This window comes from Lagopus leucura, unplaced genomic scaffold (assembly GCF_019238085.1).
Source record: "Lagopus leucura isolate 7727_CA_CO unplaced genomic scaffold, USGS_WTPT01 Super-Scaffold_100034, whole genome shotgun sequence".
Classification (NCBI taxonomy): Eukaryota; Metazoa; Chordata; class Aves; order Galliformes; family Phasianidae; genus Lagopus; species Lagopus leucura.
The window spans coordinates 1,588,706-1,613,819 of record NW_024962283.1 but is presented as its reverse complement, the minus strand read 5'-3'; the positions used below and the strand labels follow the sequence as shown (position 1 = coordinate 1,613,819).

The window sequence follows — 25,114 nt, the reverse complement described above, 5'->3', positions numbered from 1 at the left end:
AACAGTAAATGGAGGCAGCAAGATATGTTAAAGTACAGCTTTCTCCTTTCTCAACGAATTCTCTTTGTATAATTGCATATATTTATCTCAGTGCTTTATAATGCATTTGTGAAAGTATTCTTGCCTTTCTGATATTGCAGAAAGCTGTTCTTTGCTCTTTGGGCAATTTCAAGAATTACTCATTTGCAATTTGTTGTATTTGGAGGCACTTTATAATACAGAAGATGTGAAGCGGGGCCTTGATAAATAAGTCATTATAGCAACAGTAATAGCTATGCCTGAGAAGATACTTTCATAACTCATTAGCACAGTTTCCATTGGAGAGGTGAAGGCATAAAATTAAACCTATGAGGAGCTGGGATTATTCTTCAGTCGACTTAGTTAAGCATGGGAAAGAAGGATAAATCAAAATGGAATTAACTGTTGTAACTGCATAGATGGCATACTGCTGAATTTCCCAAATATTGTTTGTCAGCTCATAGGAAAATTGAAGGAAATTGATTGTACAAGTGTTATTTTGAAACTGCTGGAGATGCACGTTTCCTCCCATCCTCCTTTCAGTAGCCCCAAGAAGGTTTGGGTTGCAAAAGCCTTGTAAAGTAACAGGACTGAGCTCCACTGCTCATGAACTCTTGAGAGCAGTTGAAATCTACCCTATGGGTGAAAGCAACATTTCTGCTTAGCTCTGTTAGTACTGGACGTGTTTTATAAGCTCTGGCTGCATTTAACATAGATTCTTTTCGTTTTCTAGGTGTGCCAAGTATTTGCCCTTTATTGAGTTGTCCATTTGCTAGATAATCTGTGCGGAGGAGAAGTTGAAGTTGGAACACGTTGCTTCTCAGTTTTCTAAGTGATTTTCCCAAGATAATTTTAGTATCTCACCACCCAGGAAGCACTCACTCTCAGAGATTTGGCGAAGCAAGCTGTATGTGTATTTACCTCCCCCCTCAGCCCTTTTTGAACACATATTTGCATTAAGTCGCCCTTTTTTCTTTGCCTAGGCTCAATGGATGAGGGGGTGACGGAGGGATTACCCACACTGCAGAGCACCTCTGGCGCCAACGCTCATGCGGATGACGATGATCGGTATGTAGCCATGCAGTGTGCAAACTGTTCTGCAGCAAGTGCTGTGTTGTAATTAACCCACCCAGCCCTAATCCCAGAATGTTCAGCTGTCTGTACGTACGCTTCTCTGCGTTGATCAAAGTACAATCAGTGCCTGAAGGATCGGATGCTTTAGAAGAATGTAGGTGATGAAAGTCAGAGTTTGTTTACTTGTTGCTTTTCATTTCCTGTCTATTTCCAGGCTACACTGGTGAAGACAGATATTCATGTTTTTGCTGTTTCTTAATCGCTGCTCTATATTAATAAATAATAATACAGAGATCTTTCTTGTGAGGCAGATATGGTTGTTGCATGTGTGCTGAAGCTGACGTAAGGCCACAAAAACAACGAAATGGAATAGCTGGTTGTGGCTGCCTCAGTCCTTTCTGTTGTCATAAAGCACAAAGCAGGCAGGGCAACCTTATAGTTTTTTTCCCCAAACTTTCACTGTAGCTCTTTACCAAGATGCTTTATATATTCAGCAACATTTTGCTGTGTGGAAATAGGTAATTTATTGTGGGAATCCCTTGTAAGGGCAGGCTGGCTTAGAAGGCAGAACTCAGACAGGTCTGTTGAGCGGAAGATGTATGGTGGCCTTGCTGGAGCCAAGCGGTGCACCTGCAGTTGACTTGCAAGGCTGTGCTCATTATTTCTTTGCTTTTGTCATGTGTGTCAGGTGTGGTGCATAGATGGCTGCTCCATGTCTAAGCAAAAGTTTTAAAATATTGACAAGCTAGCTTTTGCATAGTGTTTTGTTAGACAAGTTGATCTGAGAAGTGCCAACCTCTGGGAGTTGTTCCAGAAGCTGTGTCAAGTGAAACTCCATGGAGATAACTATGAAGAGCTGCGTTTTCATAGCTCTAAAATCTTCCCTGCCATTTCCATCTAAAACTGTCTCATTGTAGGATTAAAACTGAAGGGAAAATAACTGCCTGGAAATGATTCTGTGTACGACAGAAGATGGTATGGATCTGCTAGAAAACCTCACTGTAAATAAATACCCAACGCCTGGGGTTTGAATTGGGGGAGCACGTTGCCTTCATTAGAGCTAATCTCAGTTTTTTGAGGCTGATTTTAAATTACAAAATCGAGTGACGTATTTTCAGCAATGACTTATTTTAGAAATTTCCCATCAAATTATAGAACTTCCATGCAAACTGAGTGGAAAAAATGAAAATATATAAAATCCTTTTAACAATGAGAATTTCTGTCAACGCTTTCGTGCAGACAAGGAAAGAGTGCTTACCAGAGATTATGGCCAAGTTTGAAACAAACTGATCTCAGAATATCAGAACCATCATAAAAATGAACACGTTACACATTGCTTCTATTAAAAAAAAGAAAAATTGGTAGTTTTTCTGGGAATTTATGAAAATGTTAGACTCAGAACTAAGGTTTCCTGTCCAGTTAAATGAGTAAAATGATGCTTTCAAGTCATAAGACATTTTCTTTCACATGCTTGTGTGTATAATGCCTGTTAGGCTGGGCAGTGCGTTCTGATATGCAGTGACAGCCATTCAAGCACTGCACTTTTGAATTCTTGTTTCAAGCACGGGATGAGCACATCAGCAGTGAATGCAGCTGTCAGTCACTGTGCAGCAATTGGGATGCACAGGTTGGGGTGCATTAAATGAGGCACTCATTAATAGGATCCCAACAAAATGAAGGCATTCTTGATGAGCAGGTCACGTGTAAGTGTGGTCAGTTTAACAGGCATGCAGGGATCTGTTAAGTATGAAAATCACCATTTCACACTGATTTCTGTTACGTTCTTTCCCTGGTATTTCACCTTTGGATTCTGACACACTTTTCTGACAGCTTTGTAGCACAGCTTTGGCTGGTTTAACTGTTAGTCTCTATATCACGTTCATGGCTGCATTTAAAAAGAGGTTGCAAAGACAAGATCTCTAACATCCACTATAATGAGAGCCTCCATTTGTCTAAAACACTTGTTGTTTACAAGCAGAGGACATTTTTAGGCTCACCAAGCATTCTGGCATTTACATTTGCCAGTGTTTAGTTCTACATCATTGAAGGTATGTGTAATCTGTGGGTGAAAAGGGGAAAAACTTGCAAGTAGCATTTTGTGTCTATCTTTGTATACATCTGTGAGAGAAATTCTCTCAGATGTTAGAAAAATCTCAACTAATAAGTGCTTCATTTGTGACAAATACAGAGTCATGAGAAATTGAGTGTATATGAGGAAAAAGAAGCAAGGAAGGGACATTATGACTGTGTTAAAATGTGATTTCTTTGTTGTGCTAAGGTGGACAGTTATGTCACCAATAGATATTTCAGCCTGCTTACAATTTTAGAATGGCCTTGGACGTGCCAGTCACTGGTAGCTGCAGAGCCTGTTATCTGCTCTGACCAGCCTTTCTCATTATGAATTTTTAATGTAGAAAACCAAATCTTTATTTTAAATTTCTTCCAGGGAGATTGTCCCATAGCACATCTCCTTTCAGTTTTAATCGCAGAGAACCTGGCACCATTACAGGCTTTGAAGATGAGCTGGCCTGAGAAAGCTGGATACAAAAGGAGAGCTGTGGTTCCCAATTTCTGCCCTGGTTTGAGTGTCTCCCTAAGAAAGCATGAGGAGCACAGTGTACTTTGCCTCTTGACAAGCCCACAGTGCAGGAAATGAGGGAGCAAGGACCTGAGAAATGTGCGACCAGAAAATGAAGTTCTCTGTAAGGCATTTTAAATACTGCTGCAAATAACACAGTGTAATTCTTATTTGAACACTCTAACATGTGTATATCTGTATGTACATCTAAGGCCAGGAGCTTCTAGCCTATCCAGAGTCCCTTCAGCAGTTCAGTGCATCACAGCTGTCACTTCTGTTGCCACATATTAGCTTACATTTTAACTGTGAATTCTCCAGTTAGCTGAGGGCAAGGAAGCCTTTTCTGAAGGGATTTATCCCTTAGCCAAACGTTGTGATATTTCTCAAATACCACCTGAGTAAACTCTTTGTCTAATGATCTGCTCACAAAGGGAAGCAGGAGTGCCAGAGTTTATGGCAGAAATTTAGTTAGGCAAATCTGAACCTATGTTTGAATATAACTTCATCTGTTGCAGGTGCATGTGAGGCATCTTTTTTGGACCCTTAAGTGGCAGGCCCCGTTCTGTCAGATGCAGGATATGAGCTGGTAACTTCCTTCGTGAATGTTTTCCCCTTAGCAAAGGTCAGCAAGTTTGCCAGCATCTATCTTTTCCACAGCTCTTTAGGACCCAATTATGTATAAAAAGAAGTAAAGGGCAGTAAAACTGCTTATCCAGTTTCCAAACATTGGTACAGCTCTCAGCAGGCTTCTAATAATAGGATGGGCAGTGGGTTTTCATAGCAGAAGTCTGCTGTAGATAGGCAGCTTAAGCCTGTTTGGATGACTCCCCAGGACTCATTTTGGGTCCACTTTGGCCCATTTGTGGTGCCTGCTCAGCACTAACTGAACATGTGGTCAGGCTGTGGCCAGAGCTGTGCTGCTGCACCTGGTTTGTGCTGCCTGGTACCAGCTTTTCCATTATTATGGGTGAGAGAAACCTGTTGTGATAATATTATCAGCAAGCAGGAAGAAAATTCTATAAATTTTTGTATAAATCCCAATGTTAATTTTTCCTAGGGCAAGTATTATTCCAGTTCCATATGAGGCCAGAAATTGTTGATTTTATAGACTATAGATGCTAAACGTCTGCAGTAGACTCTTACCTTGTGTATATCAAGCAGTGCTTGATGCCCTCTCACCAGATAAATATTTCATCTGGAACTTCTGCTGCTGAGACCCATAATTGCACCCAGAATGCAGATACTTGGTTCTTAAAGTTCTGTTGGCATTTACTTCCAAAGTAAATACAGTGAAGGTGTTGATTTCAAAGATGTTATCCCAGTGCTTATCCTCCTGTGCTAATCTGGTCTGCGTTTTTTTTTTTTTGTGTATTTGTGAAATTCCTTTTGGAATTCCTGTTGGAAGTCCAGAAATACAACCCTACCTAGAAACCAACAAAGTGGGCTTGAGGTGGATGTCCCAGCCAAAGGATTTGTGCAGTTAGGGAGACCTTCTGACTGTCTTCAGCAGGAGACATTGTTGTCCTTCTTTCACTTTGCATTTAAGACATTAGGGTTTAGTAAAATTGCATTGCTCTGCCCGTGGTAATTGTGACTTGCAGGTGAGATTCAGGGTCAGAGCAGATTCCTGCTGCCAGTGACATCTGATCTGCCCTCAGGCTGTGAGCAAGCTGAAATGTCTATTTTGAACCCCCCCCCCAAAAAAAAAGGTAGACCTTAGTGCTCAGGAAAGGGAAATCCCAGGTAAGTACAAATTCCCATTGTTACTCTGTTTATACCCACAGAGATGTTTTTATTTCTTTGTGCCCTTTGGTGAAGCAATTGCATTGCCAGAGGACTTGGATTGTAACACTTAAACAGTTTGCAGCTAGAGGCTGCGTAGGAGCAATTAGTCTTAAATGAATTCCTTTGGAAGTTAAATTGTTCTGTTATTATAGTCTGCATGCTGGTTTTTTCAGCACAATGCTTGAGGTATTCTGATAGAGCTGATTGAATCAGATAAGAAAAAGTATTGATGAATTAGATTAATATTTTAAATGTAGGACTGTGTAATTGTAGATGCTAATGTTTGTTCATGGAACGTGAATTGAAATGGAAATGAATTGGCTTTAATTTCCTTTGTAAATGTCACTGAAGCTGCAAAATAAACCTTTTCTTTCCCATTTACTCAGTTCTTTAAATTCTTCCTCAGGGACTTCTGACTGGTTGTAAATCATCAATCTGCATGATAAAATGCCCACGCCTGAAAATTGCATTCAGCTAGTGTTGAGACCTGTTGTGTAAAGGAAAAAACACAACTATTCTGTCTGTTCAGTGAATATAAAATTCAGGATGCAGGTCAGACACAGCTGTAGAGAGGAAGAGGTTTGCCATGTAAATATAGATCTCTACAGGAATGCAGAGGGCCAGTCTTTTTTTCCTTCTAATATGCTCAAGGTTCAGATTTCCACAGACATGGCTTCTAATTTTTTTCTCTAGCTTGCTTGTAAATCAGTGAATTTTTTCTTTGTAGTTTGGAGAACGTTCAGTATCCCTACCAACTCTACATTGCTCCTTCTACCAGCAGCACAGAGAGACCCAGCCCAAATGGTCCAGATAGACCTTTTCAGTGTCCAACCTGCGGGGTCCGGTTCACTCGCATTCAGAACTTAAAACAACACATGCTTATCCACTCAGGTAAGGAATGGTGCTATTTCCAATAATTACTAATTCACAGATGTGCAGATGTTGGCTCACAATGCCACAAATGCAGTAATACAATTCCCTTTTAATCACGTGCCAGGTGCAAGAGAACTGATTTCAGAAAGATTGGGTAGAGAGGTCTCACCAAGTGCTTGTTCTGATACATAGATCTGACTGATGGATAATCAGCATTTGTGTGGACTGAAAAAGAATGTGCTTGGAAGTCATCAGAATAAGTTCTTCTCGCAGGAAAGATTTAAGATGAAACCTCACAGTATATTTGGCTTTTTTTATTATACTGAAGAAGTGATGTAGATTGAAATTCTTCTTAGGGACCGTAATTGTCTGCTGTGTTTCAGAGGAGAATTGCAGCCATTAGAAAACATGTCATCTTGTGTCTTTGCATTGAAGAATGTCGTGGTTTTGGATCTGAGTTTTTGGAGAAATTGTAATTGAACTAGTTTGATAATGAATTCAGTTTCTACAGATAATACAGGCATGAAATGGTTTGTACAAGTGCCTCTTCTGACTCTTGATCCCAAAGTAGTTGCACCCATTTTCAATTCTCACCAAAGTATGAACTCCTAATGTCTTTGCTGTCAGTATTTTTCAAGACTTTTCAGTGGTACCCAGCAAGAACATGGACATTTTAGTGAATGGAGGGAATATTAAAGGGTTATTATAGCTGAGCACTAACTAAGCTTAACAGTTCAGCATCTAATAGTTTGAGATTGACTCTTACCTGCACTCAGATGCTGTACCAGTTTTAGGCAGAGCACCCGCAAAGGTCGAGGCATAAATTCTTCACTGTCAGCAGTTCTTTGTCAAATGCCTTCAAGCAAAATGGCCATAATGTGTTCAGGCCAGCAGTAAAAATACATCTGGTATTTAAAAAAGCAAACTGTATGGATGTATCAGTTGCAAAATTATCCAAAGGAGGTTGCTGAAGTTGTAGCTGATGGAAGAAAGCTTCAGCAAAGCATCTCTGGCAGATCTGTCGATGGGCTGCCCCTGGGTGAGAATATGAGAAGAGATTACTCTTGTAGAGTAATTACTGTGCAAAATGTGCAAAATAAGTTCCCACACCATGGAAGTGTTAGAAGTGTTTTCACATGAGCAAAGTGGATGAAGAGATTTTGCTCAGACTATCTGAGGAAGTAGGTGCCCGTGAAGAGTATGCGAGCATGAAAAGCTCCACAACACGATATTCTAGAATATTAACTTGTTTTCACATGCTTAACGAGGAGTTTCAGTGTAACCTTAACTACAGCTTTCTCTGTGTAAAAGCCCCAATTAAAAGTTCACCTCTCACTTTGAACATAACGAAAGCAGAGTGAAAGACCAGTGGAATTAACAGCCTGGACTGATGCACATTCAGCCCTTTGAAAAAATCTTCTTTATTCCTTGACAGCCCTATTATGAATAGAGCTCCGTATTCCAGATTCTTGGCCTCATGTTTGGATTTCCACACTTTCTGGAGTTCAGACTCTTTATTTAACTTTTTGGTGATTCAGTCTTTTATGTTGTAATAGTTCTGTTTGGGTGTGATTACATACTCTCAGGCGCTGCAGCATGTTGCAGAGCTCATATGTTTTGGGGTTTTATTAGTGCCTATAATAAATGAAAACTGAACGGGTAACAGAATGACTAAATTAAAGCAAGAAAAAAGGCAAAGCATGAACTTAAACCGTCTTAAAGAGTTGTCTGTCATGCAAGGTTGCTGAAAATTCTTGTATGTAAGGGTTCCCACACAATATAAAGGCTGCTGCTTTACTTTTTTTATCACCATTCCTGCTGCATTACAGGGGGAGCCCTGTACACAATGTCCCCCCTGCCAGAACACTGCTCTGAGGCCAGAGGCGGCAAGCAAAAGACATTGCAATTAGGGGTAGTCTGATAATTGCATTGTTGGGAGCCAGTCTGGCACAAGAATCTCCCAAGATCAAAAGAATTGAAAGATGTTTCGAGATGACAGCTGCATCAGATCCTTTCTGGCTGTGGTTCAGCTCCTTAATCATAGTCTAATCCATGGAAACTTACGCTCATTTTAAGCTGTGAGGAAGAAGAAATGTAAGCGTTAAAGATGGGTTACATAATTATGAAATAATAGCAGCTGGTTCTGAAAAATGGCAGCTCTGTGCTAATTGTTTTGCCATTTTAAAGTTAACAGGAGCGCTTCTTCCTGAATCGGCGCCTCGCTGCGGCTGGGCGCTGCTCCTGTGCTTTCACTGTGAGAAATCTGCAAGGATTTTGCCATGCCAAAAGCTGAACGTTTGCTGCTCTCTTTTTGCAGGCATTAAACCATTTCAGTGTGACCGCTGTGGGAAAAAGTTCACCCGAGCTTACTCGCTCAAGATGCATCGCCTGAAGCACGAAGGTAAACGCTGTTTCCGGTGCCAGATATGTAGTGCCACTTTCACTTCCTTCGGGGAATATAAACACCACATGCGGGTTTCCCGGCACATTATCCGCAAGCCTCGGATTTACGAGTGCAAAACATGCGGCGCCATGTTCACCAACTCTGGAAATTTAATCGTTCACCTGCGGAGCTTGAACCATGAAGCATCAGAGCTAGCAAACTACTTCCAGAGCAGGTGAGGTGCACAGCAAAAACCTAACAGGGAAACTTGCTGCTTTTTTTTCTTTTTTCCCCCCTCTCTTTGTTTTTTTTTCCCCTATTTCCTTTTTTTCCTAAATCATCTTTTCCTGCTTGCAGGGCAGCCTGCTGTGCCTCTCATCAGGTTGCCAGCTAATTTGAGTCACATTCATTCTTGCACCACTATCTGTTATATCTGATCTGTTTTACAGTGTGTGAACTTTATAGGAGGGCACTGGAGAACCCAGTGATATGCAGAAACTGCTTCTGGGCTACTTAATTTATATTTTCAGTTGTATCTGTGGGCAGGCTAATGGAGTTAAGCCATTCTGTACTGTCTGTGGAGTGCTGTATGTGATTTGATATTCAAAATGTTGTCCACAGACTGTTTGCTTACATAGAGAATAGACTTGTGACTTCATTTAAAGTGTTTGCTTTAATATGGTGGATATTGTGGAAAGATTGCATTGACTTCATACCTTTTTAGTTTTTCTAGCTAACCTATTGCTAAATGATCAGACTAACAGAATGTGGTGTCTTTAAATAGTTGTAGAACTGCTGTCCATGAAGGAGTAAGCTGGTGTGGATCAGAGAAGGAAATGAAATTCGGCTTTGCTCAAGCTCGTGTGATTTGTGTGCCCGTCACAAAACACTGTTGCAATTGGCAACCTGCCTGTACTGCCAGCAGAACCTTTGCTTCCTCACCTCGTGCTTCTTTTACAGCCTGTCCACTCTGAGTGCTGCTGTTTCTTGGGTGGATCTTATCTCAGGGGTGGAAAAGGCCCACATCTTTGCCAGTGCTGAACTAATTTTTGTTTCTGTCTTGAATGGTTGAACGTTCCCTTTTGTCGATGAGGTTTTCAGTGCCATGTGATGTTCCGATCGTTAACTTTCTTTTTCATCAAGGTGATGCAGTCTAAATCAGAAGGTTTCTGTGCGGGAAATATGGGTGCACAACAATGACAAAGAGATGTTGACTATTTTTTTCTGTGTGTTTAAATGAGAACTGGGTGCTTAGTGAGGTGTGCTGCTGTGAAGATCTGAGAACAATGTGAAGCAAGTATCTCTTCTCTGTGCAGCTTGTATAATGTAACTGATACAAAGAAACTGATACCTCCAGTGTTTGTGCTAGAAGTGACATTTCTCTTCTGTCCTTTGCCCCTCTTCTAGTGACTTCCTAGTACCGGACTACTTAAACCAGGAACAAGAAGAGACCCTCGGGCAGTATGAGCTAGGGGAGCATGGCTTTGAAAGCAACTCTTCTGTCCAAATGCCTGTCATTTCACAGGTCTCGTCAACTCAGAATTGTGAAAGCACTTTCCCCTTGGGGTCTCTGGGTGGGTTGGCAGAGAAGGAAGAAGATGTGCCAGAGCAGCCAAAGACTAACGCCACTGCTGAGGCAACTGCAGGTGACCCTCCAAAACCGGAGCTGTCATCTATTACTATTGAATAATTCATGGTTTGGTTTCATTTTTGTTCTTTGGAAAGTGCCTGTGTTTGGTCCTGTACATTTTAATTTAATTTTTTTAAACGAAAGTGGGGAGATTTTCCCTTTTTACTTTGTAAGCTACGCTTTAAACAGGAAACTGCAACAGATGTTACATTATTTTTCATGACTGAATGATCACTTCTGTGAAAATATTTAAGACTGAATGCACAAAAAGATCTTGTCAAAACATCATGGAAGCTGTGATACACTTCTAAAGAAGAACAACTGATTCAGATCACTTTAACTATTTCTTCTTCCACAGTTAGAACAGCTCATTAAGTTTCTCTTGCTTCTGCAGACCCTCTGGTTAAGGGAAAGAAATCAGAGGGAACCTTTTTAAAATGACAAACAACAGGATGTGTTGGAAATCATTACTGAGCAGCTTTGACTAGTTTTGAGTGGATGCTTTAATCTTCTGCATTAAAAAAAATGACGTTTCCTATCTCTGTGCCTGCTGTTTTTCAAAGCGCTTACTGCGACCCCTTTGTTGGCAACGTAAGCATTTTTGAAACTAACAGACACACACTTTTAAAAAACACATTGTCCCTTTTCATCTCAGATCAATGGTTTTGACAAACCAAGCAGTGTCACGCCAGGTATTCCTTCTCCTTATATTTCAGTCCTTTTAGAAACATCTCAATCAAATGGCCGCTCTGGATTTGCCAGTCTGAGGTTGGGCATGGAAGTACTATGGTCAGGAAAATTCTGGTGGTGCACAGTGAAGCAAGGAGGTCAGAGGGGTGTAAGACCATGCACGCCTGACTGATGTCTCATGACTGTATCTTTCTGTAGAAGGGAAACCGTGTGTGAAAATGAAGGCTTTCCCAAACTGAAATTCTGAAATCTTGGCCGGATTGCTTGCAGTTCTGGTCACTTCTTCCTATCATGTATACTGTATTCTACTAGTGTCCAAAACCTAACTAAAGGGAATTTACAGATGGGGAAAATAAATGGGCTCTCTTCTGCATTACTGCACATTTTTTGTTTATACATATGCATGTATGGTTTCTCTAATTTTTATTAGGCTTGTTTTGGACAAAACAAGCAATTTATTCCCTTCAGAGGCCAACTTTCTAACCCAACAAGGGGTTGTTTACAAAAAGCCTATATAGCAGTGATGAATTGTTCCTATTTCAAAACATTCTAAATCCTTGCCAATTCAGTTTATTAAAGGCCATTACTCCAGCTATATACACAGCTCAAGTAAGCAATAAATTGTGAAAGATTTGCAATTTCATTTTTTCCATATTTAGAAAAAGCTGCAAATTTAGGGTATGGGATTTTCAGAGCAGTGATTCTTGTGTTGTTGAGGCTGTTTGGGTTATGGTACTGCTTTGAAAGCTGAATTAGGAAACACATTAGGAGGTTTTTGATTTATTTTTTTTATTGCTTCTGAAGTTAACTCGGTGTTTGATGCCAAATGCCTGTCGCCTACAGATGATGTGCTGAGAGAGTAGGTATCACTTGGCCTTTGTATTCCAAAGGCATGGTACACTCCCTCAGTTTTGAATCTTGATTTTAAGTTATTGTTTTCTGTCTGCATTTGCTTTATGCAAACACGAGGAGGAAATGCTGATAGGAAAGGGTGCTCCTGAAGAAACAGAGGACACAAAAGTCGTATTATATTGCACCATCAGTTTGTATTCAGTTAGGTTAGGCAGCTGATACTCTGTAGGTCTGGGTTGTTTCTACTGATAGCCTGCTTTTGTAAGGAATAATGGCCTATTGCCCTTTGGAAAGAACTTAGAGTTTCATTGTCTTCAGCAGTTTTTCTCCACTCTGGGTTAAGTACAAAATACACATTTTACTTAAATAAAGTGAAAACGGTTGGAATTGAAATCCTTTCCATGTTACTGGAGTGAAGTTTCCCTACCAGATCCATAGAGTGTTTTATAAATATGCTGCAAAGGAGTTCTCTGCTACAGTTCAGTCTTGTTGTCTACCTTTGTGAGGTCTTCCTAAAAGGGCTTGAAGGAGAAATAGTCTTTTGTGATGCTGTGCTACCACTCGGTCCGGTGTCTTTTTGGTGGGCTGAATTTAAAGACCAATTCTCTTCCACTTCTGATTTCTATAACTGAAAAGCCAGTGAGACAAGAAAATGCCTTTTGATGAGTTTTATCTTGACTTATAGGGCTATGACACTGAACTCAAATAAAGGATTTTCTTTTGTGTAATAAGTGTTACTCATCTTTCCAGGTCCGTGAGATTCCTTTGTGATTCACACAGTAAAACAGTAGTCACACAGAAACAGTTCCAGACTGTACAGGTGTACCATTCAGTGGTCAGGTGCAGATGGACATAAACTTCTGTTAGAATCTGATAATTTTCACCCACTGGATCTTTTGTTAATGTGTCTGTTGGTGAGGAGATGTGCAAACACAGAACAGACGTATCCGGATATTGGATTTTTAGAAGTCATAACTTTGTGTCAGAAGGCAGACTGCTTTCTGAATACCAAAGAGGAGCGAAGAAGAGTTTAAAAAGCACCCCGCTACCTTTGTAGTTCTAATCTGTTCTTCCTTGAGAAGAAATGAGTTAACACTTTGGGACAAGGCAAGCCGTGGGTTTCATTTTTCATTGCACAGTGTTACACATTATCTTTTCATCCCTGTAATATCTGTGTAACATCTGTTTTGGTTTGGTTTGTTTTTCTCACTTTTCAGTCTGATTCCACTGCAGGGGCAGTAGAGTTCTTAGAGGGTTTGTTTGGTTTAGGATTAGGCATTTTTTGTTAGTTTTCCCATTTGTGTTTCTTGCTACTGTCTCTTTTCTCCGTAGAGCATAAATTAAACACAAATATCCCTTTTATTTTTCCTCCCTAGCTTGTTGGAAATGTTCAGTTCTTTGGAATACTGGTGTTCTTCACGGGACAGATGTAAAAATGTAGAACATCTTAAAACAAGTTCTGTTGCTAAAACTTGGATTCCAAATTGAGCGAGATAGATATCTAAACTAGAAGAAACTTGTCTGATGCTACACCTGGGGTTAATCAGAAAGCCTCCTTCCATACGTTATCTGAGTGTCTTGAACCCCGGGCTGCGTTTTTATCCCTTCCCCCCCCTACCCTCAAGTTCCTTGGTTTGCATTTATCTTTCTACTTGACCAGCATCACAGAATAGTTGAGACTGAAAGGGACCCCCAGAAATCATGTGGTCCAAGACCCCATGCTCAAAGCAGGGTAGGTGAGGTTTTGAATATCTCCAAAGAAGAAACCCTGTGTCTCCTCTGGGCAATCTGTTCTGGTGTTTGACCACCCTCACCTTAGTAGAATTTTTCTCATGTTTCAATGGAATTTCTAGTATTTCAGCTTGTGCCCACTGAGAAAAGTCTGGCTCCATCTTCACACCCTTTTATCCAGCAGCTGTACACGTGGGTAAGATCCTCCTGAGCTTCCTGTTCTTTGGGCAAACCAGTCCCAGCTCTCTCTCAGCATGCACTGTGAGATGCTCCAATCCCTTCATCGTCTTGAGATCTTCAGATGGATACATGCTACCCGTTGCAGTAGTTTCTGCCATGATGAGTAACCTCCAGATTCACTCACAAAGTGATGCAAACGTGTTACTTCTGCATGTCCTTCTCCTATGCAGCACCGTTCTTTTCACCCAGTGGAAAATCCTCTCCTCACCCATTCATTTGCAAGTTGAGTGCCTTCACTACCGCAGAACTAGCAAGATTCTGCCACATGCTCGGGTCCCAGACTCTTGGGGTTTCTGTATGGGGTCTTTCTCCCTTGCATATTGTGCATATGAGCAGTATGTCTAATGAGAAAAACAAGAAAGCAGTGGGATGTTTTTTTTCTCTGCCTCAATGTGGTGTTTCGGGAGAGGGGATAAAATTCAGCAGCTCTCTATTTCCCTGCAAAGAGTGGAAGAAAAATGAATGCTATTTTAGCTGTGTGGGAGATTTGGCCAAGTTGTAAGGGTTTGTTTCGTTTTTTGATGCAGACACATAGCACAAGTCCCCTGGAGATCCATGGGATTGCCTTCACGTTCAGCAAATTAAGCTCCCCATCAGAACTGCTTGTCACTTTTCTTGCACCACGTGTGATATGTGTTCTTCTTGGTTTGTCTCGCTGCTGTTTGAGTTCAGCTGTCAGGCTCACAGATAGTGTAGTCACGTCTCTCATACTGAGAGATTAGTAGACTAGGTTATTGAAAATGGTTCTGGGTTCACATGTATTTGAGTCTAAAAGGTGTGAATTTAAACTTTTTTAAAAAGTACTAGCTGCCAATGCAGTAAGATATATTTTGTAAGACTATGATCCCTATATATCCTTTACAGGATAAAATTTTATTGTTTTTAAGCTATGGTTTAAAGTTTTTATATGAGGGCTTCAGTCGCTTCTTGGTTGCTGGCTTTCCCCTCCAGCCCCAGGATGGAAGAGCACTGAGACTATTGCCAGTCTCTCTCTGAGACACACCAGGAAGCATTTTATATGCAAATAGAACGGGAGCTTTGTGCACCCTGCAGGGATGGAGAAAATGCAGATGTGGGAGCACCTGTTGCTCCTGGATCCATTGCAACTTCCACACCATCAGAAAATGGAAAATAGCTAATTTTCATTCAGATGGATTAAGTTTGAGTTTTGCGTACAAGGTGAAACCCATCTTTGGAGGGTTCTCCTCTCCAGTGATGGACATAATAAATTCCATAGCATCTCGATGGCAGATGAAAGTGTTCAAGGCCAGACTGTGCCTCAGCCACATCGGAGGTCCCTCGTAGGTGGACTCGATTCAAAGTATTTGAGGAAATGTACCATAAAAAACAAATGTGAATTTCTTTTAATGCAACAGTACTTAACTGCTCTGGGTTTTTGTTAACTCGATATGTGCTATCACAGTAATTCAGTGTCCCACAGGTCTCAACTACAAATCTGGCTGCACTGAAACAAAGTCGAATCGGTTTCTGGTGCTGCCAGCCTGTGTGGCAACTGTACCTACAGTCTTCCTGAGGGTTGCTGATGTCCCCAGAGGAGTGATTTTGTTTAACCATTCGTTTAGCTGGTGCATGCTTTTGATATTCTGACTTATAGCCCTGGCTACACAAACTTCTTGGACGGCTTCTTTGCCCTGTACCTGCAGTGCCTTCACTCTAGGTGCTGCTCTGTGGTGAAACCCTGAAGAGGGAAAGAGTAAAGCTGGAGGAAAAATGTGAATTAAATTATTGTTGGGCTTCTTTGTGCATTTTAGTAACAGTGAAACCCCCTTAACTGTGCCAGTCTCCAGTCACCAGCCGTATATCCAGTCGTCATCTCATCCACAGTACAGCTTCTCTTGTTGATGCTGGCCACAGCTAGATTACTTGGCATGTTTATTGACTTAACAGACTTGGGTTTTGGTTTTGGTTTTGTTTTTTAATGTATACGATGTTTAAATACACTTCACATTTTATATACTACTATCTGGCTATTAGTATTTTTCAGGAACCATAGTTCTTGGTGGCTATATATATTTTTGTGACTTTTTTTGTAAACTAAGTGCCGTTTCAACGTTGCAATCATTTTTAGAGTTATTGTAATCAATGTGAATATCATGTTTTTTCAAATCTGTTCTGAGCCTGTAGTGTTTGCTTTGTGATCATATGTGTAATGTATATATTCTGTATAGTTACATTGTATTGAAATACTAGCTTGTTTGATATAAGAAAAGTATGTATTGGATACCTTTTTGCTAGCCTGGTTGTTTAATCTTTAAAAAAAAATGTTCTAAAATGCAAAAAAAATTATCCAAACTGGTCCCATTATAGGTCAAAATTAAGGGGGGAGAAAAAACTAGTTTTGAGTGTCTTTGGATAGAAACATGAAGCTAAGATTTTTCATTAAAATATTAATGTTTTATGGAGTATATCTTTGTTTTGTGTCATTCTTTAACTACATCAACATTTGTCTTAAAGTGCAAAAGACTTTGGTTAAAAGGTGCAGATCTGTTACTTCAGTTACGTTCTCTTATAACTTTTGTTTATAATTCATCTCCAAACAGTTGAATATGAGGAAGAACTCAATATTCTTCAAGCTGTCCTTAGAGGGAAGGTAGTTTGAAATAAAGTAAACACTAAGATATGATTGAAGAAGTTACATAAGTGAAGAGTATTAAGAATAAAGTACGTGTTGTTGTTTGATTTTCCACTGTATATTACATTTCCTTTTGTTAATGTTCTCTTTTAGGCTGTATTCTGCAAAAGCAGTCTTCTGAATGGGGTTTTATTGATGGAAAGCCAGCCAAGAATGAGCCTAACCAAATTAGTCAAAGCAGAAGATGTTTAGAAAGGACAGTAGGCAGTCATCATGATCACAGCCATGAGCTGCAAAGCAGTCCTGAAGCAGCCTAGAGTCGTGGGACATAAAATACACCTCTGCCATCTCTGGCAACCCTTGCAATTAAATTAATTTGCCTCGTCCAGATCCGCCTGTCTGACCGAGTAGGGATGCTAGCTGGATCAGCTCATAGGTAGGGCACAGGTAGGAAAATGGACATTTTAATTACTTGGCTGAAATGATTATAACTCTGCTCAGTAACCTGTGTGAATAACAAGCAGATTGACATGATTAATACACTAGGAGTCAGCATCTGATGTGGGAAGTGGGGGGAAAAAACAGAAAAGCATTCCACTGCACAGCATAAGCAGTCACAGTGAACCTTGGGTAGAGGAGGTTGAGAGTAAATTCCAAGTTCTTGTGTTCCTGAGGACCTTGCGTAGGGACAGAAGTATTTTATCAAAAGCATAATTGGAAGAGGGAACATATCTGGGGAAAGCTTTGGAGAGAATTACGGGTTGAAATGTAAAGGCTTTGACTCCATTGGTCTCCCTCAAAAGAAAGAATCCAGTCGCTTTGAAGACTGTCAGACTACAGTTAGGAATATGCAGTGATGTTTAGCAGACCATTACAAATCTAAAGCCTGTATGACTGTATATGAATATATAGCCATAAAGCTAAGGCGAGACTGTGAGAATGCTTGCCTTTGATGGATATCAAGCTTCAGCCTTGTGACTGAAGTGGATTTTTGCAAAGCACAGCCATATGTTTAGGTTTGGTATGAAACATCATTTAGAGATCCTTAACAAAGCAAATGTACACTATCAAAGTTTTTCTGTGGCTTACTTACAGCATTTAAGCATTTTATTCCTGACAGTAATGAAGTACCATTTCTTTTGCACAGAGGAGAGCGGCCGAGATGAGATTGAATTCATAGCTACTGAGAATGTAGTATAGCAGGGAAGAGCTCTCCAGGGCTTACTGCACCATTCCTACATGTGTGATATCCTGGTGAAAATGAAGCTGCTAAGAGGAACCTGGCTTGGATCATATATAAAGCATTTTTCACAAGCTGCCTGTGCGTGCAGCATCTCCAGAGTACTGAACATAAGTCTGTCATCACCATTCTCAGAGCACAGATTGCTGTGAGACCATGAGCAAGCAGAGCAGGGGTAAGTGTGTACATTAGAGCCTCATTACAGCTCAGAGCTCTTCTGAGAAGTAGATTTCAGTCATTCTGACTTTTGGATCTAAACACTTTTTTCAAGAAATGTGGACCTTCTCGTACAGTAGATGTGCACTTACTGATAACAGCCATGACTTTCATGGTTCCCTCCTGTTTTGAACCCAGCTGCTTTTCACCTTTCTGACTGGATTTATATGGGCGTATCTCTGAGCACACACCTCCTGTGTAGGTCTAAACTGCGTCCCCTTTCTTTCACGTACTTGCATAAATCTAGATGCTTCACTCTGTGTTTCGTAATCCTTCCATAACTTCGAAGATAGCAGTTTTTTCTCTCGAAGTACTGCCTGTTCCCCTGTACACAAACGCACGCGCGCACAACATGTGCTCATTCAGAAAGAATTCTGAACAACGAGCATTCGAAAACATTGGTTGACAAACTCTTTCCTTGCGGCTTCCCTCCAGAAGTGGCTGCTATTACGATGCTTTTCTTGGTTAATTTTCAGTTGGATGAGACAGGTCACTAGCTTCAGACTCCAGTAAGAGCCTCCCTTTGCTCTTAGCCCTTACAAACTTCCCTCGCGTTTGCAGTCAACAGCAGAGACATGGCTTCATGTGATCCTGCACTCATCCCTAAACCTCCTCCGCAGAGAGACAGGACTTATGGACAAGATATTCATCGTAAGGAAGCAGACATATTTTGTGGTCTTGAGATATTTTTTTTGGAGTGGGAGAATGTTGATGGTTCTTCAGCATAGCTTTTGCTGTAGTTTTTACTTCACGTAGACCCTAACATTTTCCAGACCGTTTCTAAGAAAAGCCAATGTCGATTATAGATCGCTGTTAAGCACGAAGTAGCATTGAATAAATATGGGCAGCATTCATTTACACCAAAACAAATCGTAGTCCTTAATTATTTGTTGGACTGTAGTGCAGTACGACTTTCAAACAGTCTTGGACCCAAGGTAGATGTGAGGATGCCCCTGGGCACTCATCTGTCTAGAAAGACAGAATACCAGAATACTGGTGGCAAAATGGATCATCTGAGATCTTTGCAGAGGGTGGAGAAGTCTCCCAGGTAAGAACACCTCTGAGTGAAAGAGGAGCAAACAAAAACGTTGAGAGAGGAGCGATGAGACCGCAGGCTGGTGGAGCAGATGACTCAAGTGCAGGATCATTTGTATATGTGTAAATTCTGACACGAGCAGAAGTGATTACTCAGGGTTTGCAATGCATTGCTGAAGGCCAACAGCCCACTGCCTTCAGACTTCAGCTTCAGCAGGGTAAATGACAGTCCCAGTCCACTGAAGTATTCCAATAGTGGGCCTTTCCAGGAATAGGTTTAAATTGCTCCTTAACATCTTACCCATATTGTGAACTTCTGTGCTGGGACAGAGTTGCTGCTCTGTATTTTCTGTCCTGTGCATTAACGGGGTGTACAGAGCTTTGGGGTAAGCAGACCCTTGCATTCCATAGAGCTGGAAGAAAGACACTAAAATATCAGTTTGGGAAACCAAAACGTCTCTCCAAGGTTGAATTTTGTCTTCCCACAATTTAAGCGCGAAAAATAACAAGAATCTTAACAAAACCTTTTATGTAACTTCAGTGTTACAGTGACCAGTTTCAGGGCTGACGTGACAGCAATTATAAACAACAGTTACGCAACTGCCTCGTTGATTGAGTTGAAATTCATACAGAGAAAGAAAGAGCCAAACAAGAAGAAATGGCTTTGGGTTAACTTGTTGTTTTAAGGAAATAAAAAATGCGCAGCTCTGCCTCCTTTTCAAAAGTGAGGGCAAGCCCAGGATGAAGAATCTCTTTGAAAAAACAGGCAGTGAACTGCTCTTAAAAATTCTGCTTGTGGTACAGGCAGAATTTTGTTTACTGTCTTAAGACTTGCAGCTTTTTTTAATTTTAAATCTGACAGTGAGGTAATTCAATATTTTAATTTTGCGTTCCTATTTTAAATTCCTTTCGAAAGAGCTGTTCAGCACGTTGTTTTGTTGAGCACTGTGATTGCAGTGTCACTGGTTCATGCGGTGAAGGCCCACGTATGCATGCACTTTATTTCCTGCCCTCACCATCTGGCAGGCATTCAGATGTCTTTGAGGGGATCTGAAGGCAACATGGCTGCTGCACGTTGCATGGTCAGCATCTGGTATCTCAGGGAGGGATGCTTCCTTGGGCTGAAAACCCATTTGGTAGTACACTATTTCATAGAAGGAAAACAAAAGTTCTTTGTCCAGCTGGCTGGCAATGCCCAAGTCCTGCATCTATAATACAGGAGTCGTACCCGACTCCCATTTTCCGTGATCCATGAGATAAAGGCAGGATGCAATTACTGTGCAGTGCCATTAAAGATTTAGTACGGACATGAGCTAACCTGGAATTAATTTGCAGTTGTGAGACAGATGTAGAAAACAATGCCCGAGTGGATTTCTTATCACAGAAATTCTGTGGCTTTTTTGTTTCTCCAGTATTTTTCCTGCTCATCCAGGGAACAGCATGGTCAAGAAGAGGTGGGGGACAGCAAACAAACCTGTTTCTTTGCTCATCCGTGCCTCTGAGAATGCAAGGATGCAGAGGAGCTCTGGTTCGTCGCTACCATTGGGAGGAGGTAGCAGATTTTGGAGGCACTTACACAAAGTGGGTTTGTTGCACATCCCACTGACGTGTGTACAAGTGTGAGTCATTCCGTGTATTTACTACCCTGTATGTAGCAGGTTCAGTGAGCAAAATGCTGAAGAAAACCTGCAGAATATAGTGCACTCGCTATTGCTGCATGCACAGTCAGCTGTGATGAGCCTTTGTGTTGGATTCCCTGCCAGGTTTGCCAGCAGTTGGCATTGGAGAAGTGGCTTCACCCCACATAGACCTATTGTTGAGGAAGAAAGCTGATCTCTAAGCTGCCCATTTGAGCTGTTAAGTTTCCAAATGCCACTTGTTAACACTTGTCTTTCCTGATCCAGTAACTCAGTGTTGCATATTACCCTTGGTGTGCTGTTGGCTGACATGAAGAGCGTGGTTAATGTTGCCATCTCACTGTCCTTGTTTGCCTTGCCTGCTTTCTTCCTTTGGTCTGTTGCTGTAGACTGTAAAGGAGCAAGGAATGAGTGAAAGCTCACACGGCCTTTGACATCTTTCCAGGCCAGTAATAAAGCACTGGGAGGTTAAATTTTATGTTTTGCATAGCTTTCCCCTCTGGAGACATGAGAAGAATTATAGGAGTTTGACCTATTCTGTGGTTAGGCAACTGTGATGGGTGCTTTATTAAAGTCTATAGCAATAAAGCTAACACAAACCAGAACCTTTCTGTGTAGTTTTATGTAACCCTTTAAGAAGTGATGGATGTTTTGCAGCAGGAGTGGAGGGAAATTGGTAGGTCAGGTCAAACTGCACAACATGATAAGCAGAACAATTAATAGTGCTTACTGTGAAATAGCAAGCTCCTGGCTCCCCAGATATTATGCCATTTATAAAGCAGGACAGAATGCCTTTAAAGTATGGCTCTGATCAAAAGAGTGTCTGTGGAGCTCTGGGTGCAATAAAGCTGTTGCATGGAGATCATTCTTCTCTGTGTCTGTGCTGTTTTATCTATTTTTTATTTGTTTTATTTTTTTGCTACTGGTTTTGCCCTTGTTTCCCTTGTTTTGTAGGAGCATCACAGCTTTGTAGGAAGGTACCAGATTCCCTTTTTTTTCAAAAACTGGCAGCTGAACTGTTAGCTGAAACACTGGCAATGGTGTCTTTTCCCCATCAGCTGCCATTTGCACAAATTCACTGAATCAGCTACTGAGCCGTAACTGGGCATGATCTGTTTTTGTCTGCGTTCCTCGTGATGATGCCAGAAATCCTCCATCTCAAAGTGGGTTTGCAGTACCCGTGCTCTGAAAAAGCCTTTATTTTGTTTGCTGTCCAACACAGAGACTCTAAGCTGCATGTTGGAAGACACAAAGAACCTAGCAGTGTAGAATGCAGCTTGCTGACATACTAAGGTACATTTTCTTCTCCTTCAGCACCTTGGCTATTGTGATCCCCTCATTAACTCAAGGCATTCCTCTTTCCAGGTAGCTGCTAATAGGCCAAGCGGGTGCTTGTCTTCTTTCCTAAAGCCAGAGAAGGAGGAATCAAACCACAGCAGGAAGCTTTAAATGGAAAAAGGCACTTAATGTTGAACAACCATCTCTCCTATCAGAGTATTAAAAGCCAGCCTCCAGGATATCATTGCCATCTCAATCTGTGCAGGGTCTGTATACCTAAGTCTGTGCTCTGCCTTCTCATGTAGTAACTCTGTTTTTCATGCAGTGTTATGTGCTCTTGTTTCTCTTACACAATGTGCAGGGTTTCTTGAGTAGTGAGGCTGGCACAGATCTGTTCTTGTGCACTCAAAGCCCACTCTTGTGCTCCTCATGCCCATACTATTATCTGTACAACTGCACAGTGTTCAGTACTGTGGGTTTTTTTTATTATCAGGGGTGTCAAGTACATCCTCTTTTCTCATTAAACCTAGCTCTATTCTTAAACTCCTGAAGGGAATGCAGGGGGAAAGAAGTGGAATTAAGGTTTTATAAAAGTGTCTTTTCTTCCTGACTTGGAAGACAAGGTATTTATTTTCAATACATTAACATTTTTCACAAAGAAGCTGCAGTTCCCTGCAGGACTGTAGCTCAGCCTTTTGGCAGGCCTGGGAAGCCAGGACTCCCTCACTTGCATTCAAGTCATGTTTGGTTGCTTGGCTTTAGGTCAGTGGGGGTTTGCTACAGCTTTGAAGACTAGAAAACAATCTCTTGTTTCTCCTTTTAAAAACTGAAAGGAGCTAAGCTGGAAAATGGAAGCTCACTGTAAAAGTGCACCAAGAAGGCCAGGTATTTGAAGCCATCTTTCAGCTAAGCCATGTGTTGTTCCATTGCCATAACCGTGGAGCAAACAGCTTGCCCTCCCTGTTCTATTTATTGAAAACAAGACCAGGGGAGAGGCTGGAATTAATTAATTGCATTACCATATTGGCAGAGCGTAGATTCCTGTCCTGGATGAGTGTCCTTAACAAAAAAATCTGCCTAATTACCCCTTGGTCCAGCAGCCTTGAGTGAGAAAAACAGATTTTGCAAAGTAAAACTTGTTCAGCTGTTACCTTCCCAGTCCACTGCTCTTAAACAAAGCAGTTGCATCTCTGTGTAAGCCTGTAGTGAATGAGCTTCAGCTCTCTCCACCAAGTCCCTATTTAGCTCGTGGGTTGTTTTTTGTTGGTTTTTTTAATCTCCAAAGGTGTTTCATTAGCTCAATTACAAGTGACAGGTTCCACTATGCTGCTGACCAAAAAAATTCAGCCAACATAAATCCACCTCCAAATAGAATCCAATTAGCTTCTTACTCCCCCTTCCTTTAATCCCCCAAGCCCTATGTTCACAGCCACACCTTTTAAAGAAGACAAACATAATCTGCTTGAGGTACCTTCACACATAACAGCTGAGGTATTTGTACTTGTTTTTTGGTTCACTTGGGCTTGGGTGTATACTGTTCCTGTTCAAAAAACAAGTGTCCAGTGACAGTTCTCTGGGTGAGGCTCTCCCTAGGTTTGTTTTGTAGGTATTTTCTGCACCTCTCTGTCCCTATCAGTAAAGGATGCGCAATGATCCCCAGTAACATTTGGAAAGGTTGTTGTATCTGTCAGCTGCAGGCCACTGTGCAACTGCTGAGACCACACAGGAACATAACTGGTGTTACAAACATGCTTGCTAACAATTCAGTTTGCTCCCATGCCCTTCAGATCTTGGTTAAGCATAGTTCTGAACGCGGTTAAGGTGCCTGGGTGTTGCACTGGCTTCCTGCTCGGGGCTGAGTTTTGCCCTAGATCCATTAATGTTTTGGCAGTGCTGTCAAGACAGTTAGATGCTGAAGTCATCAGTAAGGCATATAACCCTAAATGGATAGGTTGGATCAGTGACCTACTTTAACATACGAGTCTTGCACAAGTCTGACCTTCTCCCCACGATCCACCCTGAGACACTTAGCAGCACAACCCATCTCTGAGCATCTTGTGTCGTTCTGGACATGTGCAGAAGGCATACTAGCAAGGCAGTGAGTCCATCAGCTGAGGCCAGGAGCTGTGATTTGGAAACCTTGAGAGCTTGATTTGGCGGCAGGCTTGCTTTGCAAATCCACACAAACATCTCTTTTTTCTATTTTGTTTCCATTATATCCACATTCTTTGTCCCAGAGAACCTGTGCTCCCTGTTATCTAACACTGAATTAGTGTTAGAATTATTACTGACATTTTGTCTGCTTGCATGCTCAAATGAGATCTCATTCTGGGTTGCAATTTAGGCTGCTGCAGTTGTTGGTGTTTGTTTTGTTCTGTTAGAAGAAGGTTATTTTTTATGTAATGTTTTAATAATAGTATTAGTAGTAATGCTTAGATTTGTTTTTATCTTACAAGCATTCTCTTCCAGATGAGACCACAACAAATAAGCAGTAACACTCAGCGAGGGAATATGCTGTTGAGGACAGATCAGCCATAGGGAGTGATGAGAACAGGTTCCAGATGAGGTAAGCAGAGGTTCTCAGCAGCAGGTGAGTCCCTGTACCCCATAAACTGAGAAATACAGTCAAAGACATACAGTCTTGGGAAGGCTGAAAGGTTCTGGATGGTAGTCAGGGCTGTTGACGTGGTGTTTTGGTGGGATAACACAGGCAGATAGTCCAGACTGGTGCGTGTCTGTATTTATATTTGTGCATCTTATTGAGTGATAAAGCAGGATGAGTGCCCTGTAACGTGGGAAGGCAGTGACGAAGCTATACTGAACTCAAAGTCAATACAGCGAGAACTAGTCTGGTCAGGTTTTCCACAGACAATTATCTATTTCTTCTCTTACTATATAGCATTTCCGTTTGGTCCTTCTTTGGCTTTACTGTTTTTAATTCCCTGCTCCCCTAAGCTGATCATCCATTCTTCCTATCTCCTGCTGTCTGGAGCCCATTCGTGCCAGTGGTCCCAGCAGCTTTCAGACAAAGCATGTGCCTCCCTGTTTCCCTTACCTTTGAAAGCAACAAGCTTCTTCCCCCTTTGCTGCACCCCAGGCAGCTCAGGACTGTTGGCTGCTCACTGAGCACACGCAGCTTCTCTGCTCTGCGCCCAGCTAATGAGTCTGTGCTGTACATAGCAGCAGGCCTGATCCCAGCCCTGAGCTAAGCCTGCCTAGAGGTGCTTTCCCCATCTCCTGAATCAGGCTGAGACGTTCACA

The 25,114-nt window shown here is 41.4% G+C and overlaps 1 protein-coding gene and 1 long non-coding RNA gene across 6 annotated transcripts in view; both read left to right on the top strand.

Moving 5' to 3' along the window:
- ZBTB44 (zinc finger and BTB domain containing 44) overlaps positions 1 to 16,280 on the top strand; it is a 38,712-nt gene extending 22,432 nt beyond the window's left edge. For 2 of the 5 annotated variants that reach the window (XM_042882443.1, XM_042882442.1), the window contains exons 3-6: positions 1,002 to 1,086; positions 6,183 to 6,346; positions 8,646 to 8,946; positions 10,119 to 16,280. In XM_042882443.1, the coding sequence (XP_042738377.1) occupies positions 1,002 to 1,086; positions 6,183 to 6,346; positions 8,646 to 8,946; positions 10,119 to 10,401 (833 nt within the window). In that variant the 3' untranslated portion in view covers positions 10,402 to 16,280. The remainder of the gene's footprint in view (positions 1 to 1,001; positions 1,087 to 6,182; positions 6,347 to 8,645; positions 8,947 to 10,118) is intronic. The other 3 variants (XM_042882445.1, XM_042882444.1, XM_042882447.1) reach the window with 3 other exon arrangements.
- Positions 16,281 to 16,604: 324 nt separating this feature from the next.
- Positions 16,605 to 24,408, top strand: LOC122186114. Its single transcript, XR_006181058.1, has 5 exons — positions 16,605 to 16,894; positions 17,595 to 17,862; positions 20,351 to 20,519; positions 21,941 to 22,119; positions 24,323 to 24,408. It is a non-coding gene; the product is annotated as an uncharacterized LOC122186114 (long non-coding RNA).
- Positions 24,409 to 25,114: the final 706 nt, after the last annotated feature.